Raw genomic sequence first — 13,123 nt, forward strand, 5'->3', positions numbered from 1 at the left:
CCAAATTCTGAAAGGAAAATAATAGCTAAATGATGAGATGAAATGCACTACAATAGGTATAGAACAAAATATTCAATAAATATAGAATAATAAAACCAATAAGTATTCAAATATCCCATGAATATGCCTAGAGAATAGCAAGTCTGCCTGACATAACACAGCCCATAATGCTCATGTTATTACTTGTCTCGAATACCATCATTAAAAGCAAGTACTATTGTATCTTTAAGAAATGCTTGTATTTCTATGAATCTACATTCAAATTTGTACTTTGCCCTATCATTTTTTTTCTAGAAGTGCTTAATTTGTCTATATCACTAGAATTATACCAAACTTTTCCATCTTTAAATTTTAAAAAATGCCACAACTTTGCATCTTTTCTTCCCCCATTAGAATTTGACACCTGAATTAGGTGGGGCACAGTGTATCCCCAATTCAGAAAATGTTACCTTAAAAATGCTTTGTAGAGCAACTGAGGGCTTCTTCTGATTAGTAGAGACCTTTAGTCAATAACATGCTCTATTAACCAAATAATAAAAGTAGTCTTATCTTGTAACCATCTCTTTTTTTTTTTTTTTGAATGGGGAAAAATTTTTATTGAGAGCCAGGCACTATACTAATTAAAGGGGATATAAATGGAAAAGTGAGAGTCCCTGCTCTCAAGGAGCTCTACCTGAAGAAGACAACACATAAAGAAGAATACAACTTCAGAACAGATGAACACACCTGAAGGTCCTTGGTTTGTACCACCAGGGCAGAAAAGCAATTCCCAAGAGACAGCAGGGCAGTGGTCAGAAGGAGCTGGAAAAGTCCATTCCTATAGTAGGCCTAATGGTCATTAAGCAACAATGTCTTTGGATTTTTTTCTGAAGAAACTGGAAAGGGGTGGAGGAAAGGGGGTTAATGAGAAGATATATAGAAGAGGCACCAGGGCACCAGCTTTTGCTGGACCCTCCAACTTTAAGACTTTCTGACATTTAATTCAGGCTTTTTTTGCTACACTAATGTCATCAGTGCTAGGCCCCATTGCCTGTTTTACGCCACATTGCTGTTGACTTGATGCTCTAAAGGACAGAGGGTAAGAGTCAGGGAAAAGTGAGAAGAGATCATGATGGTCAGGGGAGGTTGTTTTCTTAGCAGTGGGTGATATACGGGTTTTCTTTATATCCTATTCCTTCATACTAGCCCTTTTGTCCCCTTTCCTGTGTTACTTTCCCTATCTTTTCTATCTCCATCCATCAGAATTCAACTGGAAATTTCTGCTTCCATATATCCACCCATTCTATTTTCAATCCCTCAAAGCACTTAAAAAGCATTGCTAAAATTAAAGCAAAGCTTCTTCCTTTGAGGTCCTATCTTGAAAGACTGACATTTACATACATTATTATATTTGATTATCACAACAACCTCATAGGTACAGGTAGATACAGCAACTAGCTTCATCCTTGTTTTGTAAATGAAGAAATTTGAGGCTTGGAGGTAATATTACTTGTAAACAATTACACAGCAGTTTGGTAGTATCAGAGGAGGCATTAGAAACTCCAGTTTTATTGGCTTTCAAGTCCAGATCACCATGCCATGGTCATTCTTAAAATTCTCTAATTTAGAAATGTTTGGGAACCCACAAAAGAGATCAACTACCCTCACCTTCACTGTTCAGTTCATCAAAGGTATTTCAGAGAGTCCACCATCTCCTAATAAGGCATTCCCAACCAAATAGTGTCCATGCCTAACCCCTTTAAATATGCCCAATAGTGAATCTTACTTTCATCAGATTTGGCTCAAAGAAAGAATATTAGACATATTTGGTTTCACCTAGAAACTTCTCTTACATTATAGAAAAGCAAGAAAGGAAAGGGGGAAAGGGAAAGGATAGACTAAATAGAAGGGGAAACAGAAATAGTAGGGGAAAGGTATAAGAGGGAGGGTCTCTAAAGGGGAAAGACTACTTGAGGCAAGTAGTGCTCATTAGTAAAATACTGAGGAGGAGGGAAAAGGGAAAAGGAAAGAGAAAAGTATAATTTGGGGTTAATAAGATGGCAAAAAATACAGAATTAGTAGTTTTAACCATAAATGTGAATTGGGTGAACTCTCCCATAAAGCAAAGTGGATAGCAGATTGGATTAAATATGCCCAATATCTAATTATCTTCCAGTGCTTTTAGGATTACAGTTAGGTTATCCTTTTCTTTATTGCTTTTTATTGGATTATTGTTTCATCAATATCCTTGAAGATAGAGATGTCCAAAGTGATGCCTAATGGTCAAATCTGCCAGAACCAGAGTAAAATGTAATTGTGAAATATTTGACAAAATAAATAAAAATACAATAGCTCATATGTGGCATTAATATGTGGCTTTCTAAGTCAATATGTGTCCCCCCCACAGGAATCCATATTTAATACTTCTCCCTTACCACTTTCTATTTGAGTCTGATAATTTAATTTACTTCCTGATGTCACAGTCCTCTTATAGAATAAAGGACAAACAACAATAATAACAATACTATTTAAAGCAATCTATTAGGTATTTGTTTTTTTGTTTTTTCATTTTTTTATAGTTGGGATCAATGTTCTTGTTTTTTTCTCTTTGACTGTAGATGGCTGATACTGAGCTAGGTAATCTCATGAGGATTATGACCACTTGTTTTCAAATCTTGAAACACTAGATTTAGAAAAAAAAAAAAATCTCTTTAGAAAGAGAGAGTATTGATCCCTTTAAGGAACTCAAAGCCTAGGGGCTTAGAATAGAACTAAGGTGACCTTATGAGAAAGCTAGTTTTTGCTACAGAATATCAGCAGAAATGGCAAGACATTGTTCACAAAGGTGCCTTCTACTCCTCTTGTCCATTTCTCTGAAGGCCATTCAGTGTTTGCCGCCCAAAGTACTACCAATAGGGACACTAATATGTGTCAGAGGATGACACATGTTAAAGTCGGATGCTCCCAGTATTTGAGCTATTCTTTGGAACTGAATTGAGCATTTGGGGGAATTGCATAGTTTTCCAGGATATCAATGCCCCTTAGGGCCACCAAGGTACTATTTACTAAATTATTGCTTTGCTGAACTAACTTACTCACAGGAAATAGTTGTAGCCCTGGGAGAATGAGTCATCATCACTTTTGTCCTTATAACAATAGTCAGCTTAAAATCTAGCTACCCAAGCAAAAATTTCTGGAATGGACCCTTCCTTGTTAATTTGAAATAAACATATTTAGTTCCCTTCTAATGCAAAGGCAGTTGCTGAGAGTAAATTAGAGCTAGAGTGTCAAGAGTTATCTATCAAGGCAGAGCCTGAGTTAAGAAATGAACTTAGATTTCCTGACCCCAGTTTAATGTTCATTTAACATTGCACACCTGTCCAATTTAGCACCATGTATCCAATAGGATTTTAATAAATGTTCATTATGTAATATACCTTTGCTATTGTTCTTTGATGAATACCAAACTAAATTTCCATATTGTGACCTAGTCATACTCTATAATCAAATCAGGCTTCTGTAAAACCTGATTGTTGGCTATAATTGGTATTAATTTTTAATTTATACTCATATACTGTATATACTTATTTTGTTTCTCATAGGAAATAACCTTTGAATTGGAAAGGACAGAGTAAAAACAATGATGGCTAACATTTATCTAGTACCTTAAAATCTGTAAAGCACTTTATAGATATTATTTCATTCAAGCATTATAATGACCCTATTATTATCTTATTATCTCCATCTTACAGATGAAGAAGCTGAGTCCAAGAGAGAACTGATGACCTGCCCAGGGTTTCAGAACTAGTGAATGTTAAATTTAGAGGAAATTAGATTTACATGATTTTAAGTTTGGGTCTCTATCTACTTTGTGCCAACACCTTTCTGAACAGAAATGATTAAAAGGAAGATGATACCCAAAATAAACAGAAAGATTGCAAGTTGTCTTCAATAAATTAAAGCTACCAAGCCCAGTTTTACCGATGAATCCTAAAAGAATTGGTAGCTTTGATTGCTTAATAATTTTGTAATGTCTGAATGCTCATGTAAAACATGGGACCAGATAGGGCAAATATCTTAATTTTCAAAAAATGGGAGGTTAAACTATAGACTAAGGAACTTGACTTAAGACTCCTGATCAAGTATAAAATGTGTTTTATTAAAGGGAAGAGAGGAAATGAGGCACAGTGGATAGAAAGGTAGCACAGAAGCAAAACTTTAATTGTATGACTTTTAAGTCTGAGCTTTGTCATATTCTGTCTATATTGCCCTGGACATAATCCTCAAGTACCCTCACAATGTTACAAGCAAAATCTTGGAAGAAAAGATTTGCATTGAGTATTTAGAGGTCAGAATGAACAGATTGTTGAATGTGGAATTAGGAAGACAAGCCAGAGGCCTGAGATTCCCTGTCTATAAACTGATGCCAATTATAGACTATAGCCAGGTTTTATAGAATATATGAGGAGGAAAAAAGTAAAGCCTATATTTAGAAAAGCATGATAGAGATCTCTCCCTTATTCTCTTAGTCTTTAACTCTTTAACTTTTTTTTTTTAACCACTTAGGTGTTTTTATCACATTCCTCTGAGATAAATTAGATTCTCTACATAAATGGTATCTTTTAGAATATAAGCATACTTTTGGAATAAAAGAGCTTAAGAAAATCTAATGCTGAAACAGATAACCAAGAAAAGTTTTGACCTCTTCTCAGAAGACTCTGGAGACAATAGTTTTAATATTTATTTTCCAAGAATGGTTCTAAGGAAGCCCTTTGCCAAAGAAGCAGAGACACAGAATAACTGGTAATAGCTCAGGGAGTCTATCATTACAAGTCAGCTCTTGCTTTATTCATTCAATAAGGTCATCCACATAACCTCACTCTGAATTGTATAAGGCTTTTAAGTTTGCTTGTTTCCTGGGCTTACATGTTATGGAACTTGATATAGAATGGAAAACTGGAGATATAGTTAGTCATCAGGTCAGCTCTAAGGTTGCTATTTCTACAAAGATACATGACAGCCTTACACTGCCACCATATATTTGCTTTCCTTAAGGCAATAAAAATGAACCTCAATTTGTAATGTAATTCCACATTTCAAAGAGTATACCTCTTACCAAGATTGCACATAGTAAGTAACATATCATTTTCCCTATAATTTCTTAAGTAATGAGAGGATACTGGGGGTACCCCATCTCATATGTGATTATACATTCTTTCCAATTCTAATTGCTTTGCTGTATTTTTATCCTGTATCCAAACTTTATTCCATATGAACTGGAAATTGCATGGACCAGGGAACTCTAGGATTCATAGATCTAGCCTCAGGCTTATATCTGATGCTTGGGCACTGTACCTTATTGATATTTAAGATTTCTGGGGGAAGAGCATGAGGTTAAAAGTGTTAAGGACATATGTGTGACTATGAATGGTGGTTTGGATACCACTACTTTGATAGATATTACTTTTATTTTTGCATTACAGAAATATAACAATGATTGGTGGATAGGACGGCTGGTTAAAGAAGGCTGTGAAATTGGCTTCATTCCAAGTCCACTTAGACTGGAGAATATCCGAATCCAGCAAGAGCAGAAAAGAGGACGTTTTCATGGAGGGTAAGGTTCTATCTCTCTTATTCAAATTGTTTTATGCCAAAGGAAAATCAGGTGATTTTTTTTTTTTATTTAAGTTCTAATTTTAAAATGCACAGTATTTTTTTTTAAAAAAACCCAAAATTTGCCTGATATGTAAGACTTGCTTTGTGAAACCTGACCTGAAAGGGATCCAAACATCTCAATATCCTTAGCATTCTTTCCAACTATATGCTAATTATAGTCTTATAATCCATTGGAGATATTTGAAATTTTGTGACTAAGTCCATATTTTCATGATCACAAAAAAAACATACATCGTATCAAAAGCTTCATCAGATTATTTTGTTAGATGGTAAAGCCTTACTCGTCTATTTCTCCACTTAAATAGCCTATAGTAAACCACATTGGCCAAATGTTATAGTTCTTTTCCAGTCACCTTTAAATGGCTGGACAAATAGGCAGACCACAGAAAGCAATGGATAGCCAAATAATGTAAGGGCACTATTTGTCCACTCAAAGTTTTTCTGAAATGTCTGGCTAACACAATTAAGAATTGAGTTAACTTTGTGGGAACCAAATTTTGGAAAAATACCAGAGGAGAAAGAGTACTCTTGTTTGTGAGACAAATGTTTAAAACCTTCACAGAAAAGCAAAAAAGTATTAATAGACCTGTCTATGTTAAGTTCCTATAATCACTGAAGCATTGATTGTATGTGTCACTATTTTTGAATACCTTAAAATAGAATCAATTATCACTCCTTTCTCTACCTATTTCCTCCATCTCCTTCCGCTGTTGGGGCCATAACTGTTTCAATTAAACATTTGTTTCTGTTTTTGCTTGGAATTCCATATTATTGCTTTAACAGTAACTTGATTAGCAAGAAGAAATATAGAAAAGTCAGAATGAGAAATCAAATGCTTTCTATCATTGCTACTTTGATTATTCTTTCTAGTATGTACCATGATTATCTTTGGTAATATTTTCTAAACCTATTTTAAGGTGAAGGAAAAGTAGGAAGATATATTTTCTGGAATTGGGCAAAATAATATTTTACTGGGTACACATGGAAGTACTCTTAGAAATTCATTTTAGCTCAACAAACTTTTAAGTGTATGCCCAATATTGCACGTCCAATGCTAGGCACTGGGGTCACATTGAAAGGTATGACTTTTGTAGTTTTCATTGAAAGAGTAAGAGATTTTTTATTTTGGCCTATGTTTTGGCACACTGAATGGAAATGCTAAATCTTAACTAAGCAAGTATATACACATTAAAATGTATACTGATGATATGGTTTATTATTCCTAATTATTCTCACAAAAACCAAAAACAAAATGAGGGGAAACAATGATAAATTAAATACTTCCATAACTCCAAAATTTTCTGAAAGAAGGAACTATGCTCTATTTATCTTTGTATCCTCCTATCATCTAGTGTATAGGTAATAAAAGCTTCATAAACACTGTTAAATGATAATCTCACTACATTAAAAAAATTATTTTCAAAGATTAGCTAAAAGTTACTCATTATAAATATGTTTCTTTCCCCCAGAATTCCATTATCCTGATTTAAAAAAAATTGGAGACATAATTGAGGTTTGATTGCACAGGATTTGATTTGTTGAATTCATTAGGATGTCATGTTCTGGCTCTGTCTTGAGAATTATGGTGCATATACTTCTTTGGTATATATATACCAAAAGTATATTTCCTATACTCCTAGGAAATCAGGTGGAAATTCTTCTTCAAGTCTCGGAGAAATGGTGTCAGGAACATTTCGAGCAACACCCACATCAACTGGTAGGGATATTATTTGAACACTTATTAGAAATTATTCCTTTCTTGAAATTTCAAAATAAATGAAAGTTCTTTTTAACTAATTCAGAAAAGTTTTAGAAGATCTGATTTTTTCTGATGTTTTCTTTTTATTATGTAATTACAGTACTCTTTTTCTTTTTTTAACTTAACTTACTAATAATATTAAAAAAGAACAGAATGCCACAACTGTAAAATAATTATGAATATCTTATTGACAGCCCAGATATAGGACTTCTTAGAACATCTAAGATTATCTGAAATAGGTCCTTCATTTGATTCCAAGCTCAAAAGACTTAGAGTTTTTTTTAACCAATAGAAGAAAGAAATGAAAAGCTGTGGATTTTTTTTAAAGAGGAAATACTCTTAGCAAGTCTCAAAATGAAAACTTAAAAATAGCTTTCATTGCTTAAGGTATCCCCCAGAAATTTATAAATAGTGAAAAGCGAGGGTAACTATTTTCAGGAACTAAAATGAAATCTGGAATTGATAGGGGCAGGATGAGAGGCAGTGTGTTGGGGATGTATTCATACATTGGGGACAATTGAGATAGAAACAGGAGTTTTTCTCCTACTTCTTGTATCTCTCTCTTTCCACATGCTGATTTCACTTCTGATTCAGCTCAGATGCAGGAGAAGCAGCAAGGTGAAAAAAGATAGTATTTCAAATTTAGACATGTTATCTCAAAGGTCCAATTTGGCTGATACAAACCCCAGCTGATCTCTCTGAAGAACCACAAGGAGATATAATTGTAGCTAGAATACCTTTAGTTCTTTTTTCAAGTAAACCTAGACTAACCCCAGTGATCCTGAACTAAAATTATCTCCCTTTTCTGAAAACCAAGTTGCATCCCTGGCTTAGTCAGAAAACTGCTTAGAACTTCTGGGAGTTCTTCTGCTTAGGTCTTATCAGGGCTGGCCCCAAACTCTCAGACACGGTATGAATTAGAAGCCCACTTACCTCTTTGTATGAATAGGATAGGGCATAAGGTAGCATACTATTTATGTGTTCTATTCTCCTTTACATTTCAAGAAGTGGAGAGCATTAGTATAAAAATTTAATCACTTTTTCATGTGATCTTTGTCACAGATTAGTAGACCAAAAAAATTATGAAAGAGAAATTAATATATTTTCCCCGTCATTTAATATCATCTATTATCATTTAAAGAAAGTACATATTTTGATATAGTTTTCGTTGTTGTCTTTTAGCAAAACAGAAGCAAAAAGTGGTAAGTTATGTTTTTTTTTTAATTATTCAATCTATTGTTAAGGTCTGCTTGCCTGATATCAGTTTCACTGATCTGATCTGTTATTAAGTAAGGGATATTTCCCTCCTCAGCAGGAAACTATGATGATGCATTAGTGTTTGAACTGGAAAGTGGAAACTTGTGTTGCTGTTGAAAAGTTTTTAGTTATTTTCATGTCTGGTTACCAATTAAAAATCATCTTTTTTCAGACGGAGCACATCCCCCCTTATGATGTTGTACCATCCATGAGGCCTGTTGTGTTAGTGGGGCCATCACTGAAAGGTTATGAGGTATAAATGTCAGTCTGTTGTTTTATCATTCTTCTTCTAAAACATAGAACACTGTCTTTTGGGTCTAGGTCTTCTGGGTATTCAATACTGTCATTAAGTTTTCATTGATTACTGTTGATCATACATTTTGTGAGGACAAATAGTCAAATTTGTGTTCTATTCAGATCCCTCTGCTTTTTTTTTTTCTCTCTCTTGTTTCTTCATTTAACCCTTCAGAAAGACCTTCCAGGGAAAATGAAAGAAGATATACTAGCTTTTTTGTTAGCCTTTTTGACAGCTGTGATCAAAGATTAAATTGGGCATAGAAAGGATACATCAATTTCCTATTGATAGCATTTATTTGTAAGCACTTCTTCTCCCATCACCATAGAAAACTGAAAATCATTTTCATGAGGGAATATACCAAAAATCACCACCCAGCAGTTCCAAATCATCTTGTAGGAGATATCATAAAAGCACCCTTTGTGAGGTCCTTTGGAAGCAATACTGATACTATCATAGGATTGAATTTCTCTATTTAAAAAAATAAGAATATCAAAAAATGCTGGCATAATTTTAAAACAGGTCAATTAAATATCATTAGACATAAATAAGGACTTTTACTTCATCAAATTTTTAAAAATTGAATCAATTTTGATCCTTCCATTTAGGAGAGGGAAATTGCATAGTGAGTAGCACTCCAAAATGGAAATCTCAAAGTACAGAATACTTACTGCTCTTTTGGGGACAGAAATAAACATTATTGTTCTCTTCTTCTGTTGCTATTTTGATTGCTGATGGGACTGTGCATTGTGGACTTCTTGGCCATCAATGTTTCACTAAATATACATTACCTTAAAAAACTCTTGGTAGCTTTTAAATTTCCCTTAAATAAACCTTACCAAAGAGAAGAATGATGGGGTGTTTGGGGCCAGGGCCAGTACCTGTATATATATAAAAAAATGTTCTTTAGCTTACCCAGTGATTTTTGCCCTGGTCTTTGTCAAGGAGTTCTGGGATAGGTGACTGACTGTAATAATTCATGCCTTCATTTAGATGAGAACCTAGACAAAAGAGAAGTTTTAGGAAAGAAATAAGGAGAGAATTTTTCTTTTTTCGAGCTCAGTAAACATTGCTAGCTTACCCCTATGTAAATAGAAAGAGCCAAGTAGGAAAAAGGGAATAAATGAATGTAGTTGCACATAAAATGGCTTCCATAAGAGCTTAATTCTAATTGATTACTGGCTATGAAAGGGCCTTGGGTTACTGGTAGAAAGCACCCTTACATTCTGCCTCTTCTCTCACTTTTGACTTCTTTTTCTCTCTCTGTCAATACTTGTTCTATCTTTCTTACTTCCACAAAGGTGACAGACATGATGCAGAAAGCCCTTTTTGACTTCTTGAAGCACAGGTTTGATGGGAGGTGAGACATAAAGATTTTTTTTCTTATCACTAAATGTGTGTGATGGTTTCTATTCCTATATAGGTTCCTGCTAATACATAAATGTTATTATAGTAAATTTATTTGGTTATAAGAAAGGAATAAAAAGTCCTGAAGTTCTGAAGTCTGAAATAAGCTTTTTATAGCCAAGTATAAAACAATTCTATAAATGTCCATGAATATAATTACTTTTATTTTTTAGCATTTTTTCTTTTTTATTTAATTAATTTTTACAAAAATTTTATGTATAGGTAATTTTCCAGCATTGACAATTGCAAAGCCTTTTATTTCAACTTTTCCCCTCCTTCCCTCTACCCCTTCCCCTAGATGGCAGGTGGACTAATACATGTTAAATATGTTAAAGTATAAGTTAAATGCAATATATGTATACATGTCCAAACAGTTATTTTGCTGTACAAAAATAATAGGACTTTGAAACAGTGTACAAATTAGCCTATGAAGAAAATAAAAAATGTAGGCAGACAAAAATATAGGGATTGGGAATTCTATGTAGTGGTTCATAGTCATCTCCCAGAGTTCTTTGGCTGGGTGTAGCTGGTTCAGTTCATTACTGCTCTATTGGAAGTGATTTGGTTCATCTCATTGTTGGAGAGGGCCTCGTCCATCAGAATTGATCATCATACAGTATTGTTGTTGAAGTACATAATGATTTTCTGGTTCTGCTCATTTCACTCAGCATCAGTTCATGTAAGTCTCTCCAGGCCTCTCTGAAATGATCCTCTTGGTCATTTCATATAGAACAATAATATTCCATAATATTCATATACCACAATTTATTCAGCCAATCTCCAATTGATGGGCATCCACGTAGTTTCCAGTTTCTGGCCACCACAAAAAGGGCTGCCACAAATATTCTTGTACATAGAGGTCCCTTTCCCTTCTTTAAAGTCTCTTTGGGATATAAGCCTAGTAGTAACACTACTGGGTCAAAGGGCCTGCACAGTTTTATAACTGAGCATAGTTCCAAATTGGTCTCCAGAATGGCTGAATGTATTCACAATTCCACCAACAATGTATCAGTGTTCCAATTTTCCCAACATTGTCCCTCCAACATTCTGCATTAATATAATTACTTTTTAAAAAATGTTTGAATCTTGCCTTTTTAAAATTTTGAACTGATTTTTCTTCCTGCCTATGATATCTTATACACAGAAAGCATATACACATACACACACACATCCTACACATGGAAAGTATACATACACATACACACACATACATAGTATATATGGTTATATAAGTTTTAAAATAAAAATATTAATATGTTAGGATATTACCTATAAAATATAGGTAGTAGGATATTATCTACACCTTATTATAGCACTCAACCTATGAGGTTTAACTATATATGTATGTCTATATATAATTAAACTTCTTAAGGTAAAAAAAATTAAAATGATTTATGTTTATGTATATATGTGTGTGTGTATGTGTGTGTATGTGTTATTTATTTTTTAACAAACAGACCAGAACTTCTACATCCATATGACTCTTGTCACCTTAAAATAGTCACCTTGATAAACTATATACTTATTCCAATCATACTATTGTAGCTCAAAAAAATTTTTTTTAACTTTTCTTTTAGAATTGCTTTGACAGGCCACAATTCTTTTGACTGTTATAGGCAACAAAATACTTGAAGCAAATTTGGCTTTCTAAAATAGTTCAAATAATTTGGAGCACAGTCTGATGAATATGACAGATGATCAGGCTGGATAGTAATATCATCTTTTACCCCAAATATTGCATGACTACAAAGACTGCTTTTCTTCTCGCTGATAAATTGGTTAGTGGAAAGTAACTTTCAAAGAGAAGTTCCAGAAAGGTTCTCAACAATGGCAGCATTGTTCAAATAAGTATATAACTTCCTAAATTATATAAAATAGGTATGTGTTTATGTGTATAAAGATAGAACTATACTTATTTGAGAGTATAAATTCTTGTATATTTTGGTTGTTCAGTCTAATCCTGAATATATCTTCCATGGCATCTTAGCAATGTCACTGTATTCTGAGCACTAAAATATTTGGTTACTTACTAGAATGAGAAATTAAAAAAACAAACTATGATATATAAAAGGAATAGTAGAGAATGCTATTGTAGAAGGAAGTGACAAATTAGTTCATTTTCAATTGATTCAAAATACAAAGCTCTTCTTGCACAATGGAATAATGGAATGTGCTTCGAGCAAAAAGAATCACATAGCACTGAAGAGTTATCAAGAATGGAAAGAAAATTTATAAGATTAATACAGAGAAGCCTGCACAGACAATTTTAAGTTGTTAAATGGATTAAATATATATTTTAAAAATAGATTAAAATTAATATTAGCAAAGATGAATACTTTAAGGAAATCACTATACATGATTTGATAACTCTTAGACTGCTAGTATGTAAATATTTACAAGAGCATAAACATTCTAGTTGTGCTTAGTACAGTGCCAGGTATACAGTAGGTGCTTCATAAGTGTTTATTGGATAAACAGAAGTTTTTAACATCCTACAAGTTTGGGGAACTACTGATTCTGGATAATAGAATAGTAATAGATCTTCCTCAAATAAAGCAAGATTTTTAAAAAATTCTTTTTAATCTGACAAATTAGAACTCTTTAATACTAATATTGGAATTAATACTCCATTGAGTACCAAGAAATTATCATGAAGAAGTGCCATATATATCACACCTTTATTGGCTTCTCATACATTTCATAAATATCTAAGATGGGCATTTCCCCAAGGTTCTCTATTCGGTTCTTTA

General features: G+C 33.4%; 1 protein-coding gene across 7 annotated transcripts in view; it reads left to right on the forward strand.

Moving 5' to 3' along the window:
• The window catches only part of CACNB4 (calcium voltage-gated channel auxiliary subunit beta 4), a 341,773-nt gene that overhangs the window by 280,556 nt on the left and 48,094 nt on the right, over positions 1–13,123 (forward strand). For 5 of the 7 annotated variants that reach the window (XM_074303449.1, XM_074303451.1, XM_074303452.1 and 2 more), the window contains 5 exons: positions 5,463–5,593; positions 7,296–7,372; positions 8,597–8,616; positions 8,844–8,924; positions 10,268–10,326. In XM_074303449.1, the coding sequence (XP_074159550.1) occupies positions 5,463–5,593; positions 7,296–7,372; positions 8,597–8,616; positions 8,844–8,924; positions 10,268–10,326 (368 nt within the window). The remainder of the gene's footprint in view (positions 1–5,462; positions 5,594–7,295; positions 7,373–8,596; positions 8,617–8,843; positions 8,925–10,267; positions 10,327–13,123) is intronic. The other 2 variants (XM_074303455.1, XM_074303456.1) reach the window with 1 other exon arrangement.

Source organism: Sminthopsis crassicaudata, chromosome 3, assembly GCF_048593235.1.
Source record: "Sminthopsis crassicaudata isolate SCR6 chromosome 3, ASM4859323v1, whole genome shotgun sequence".
In the NCBI taxonomy this organism is placed as follows: domain Eukaryota; kingdom Metazoa; phylum Chordata; class Mammalia; order Dasyuromorphia; family Dasyuridae; genus Sminthopsis; species Sminthopsis crassicaudata.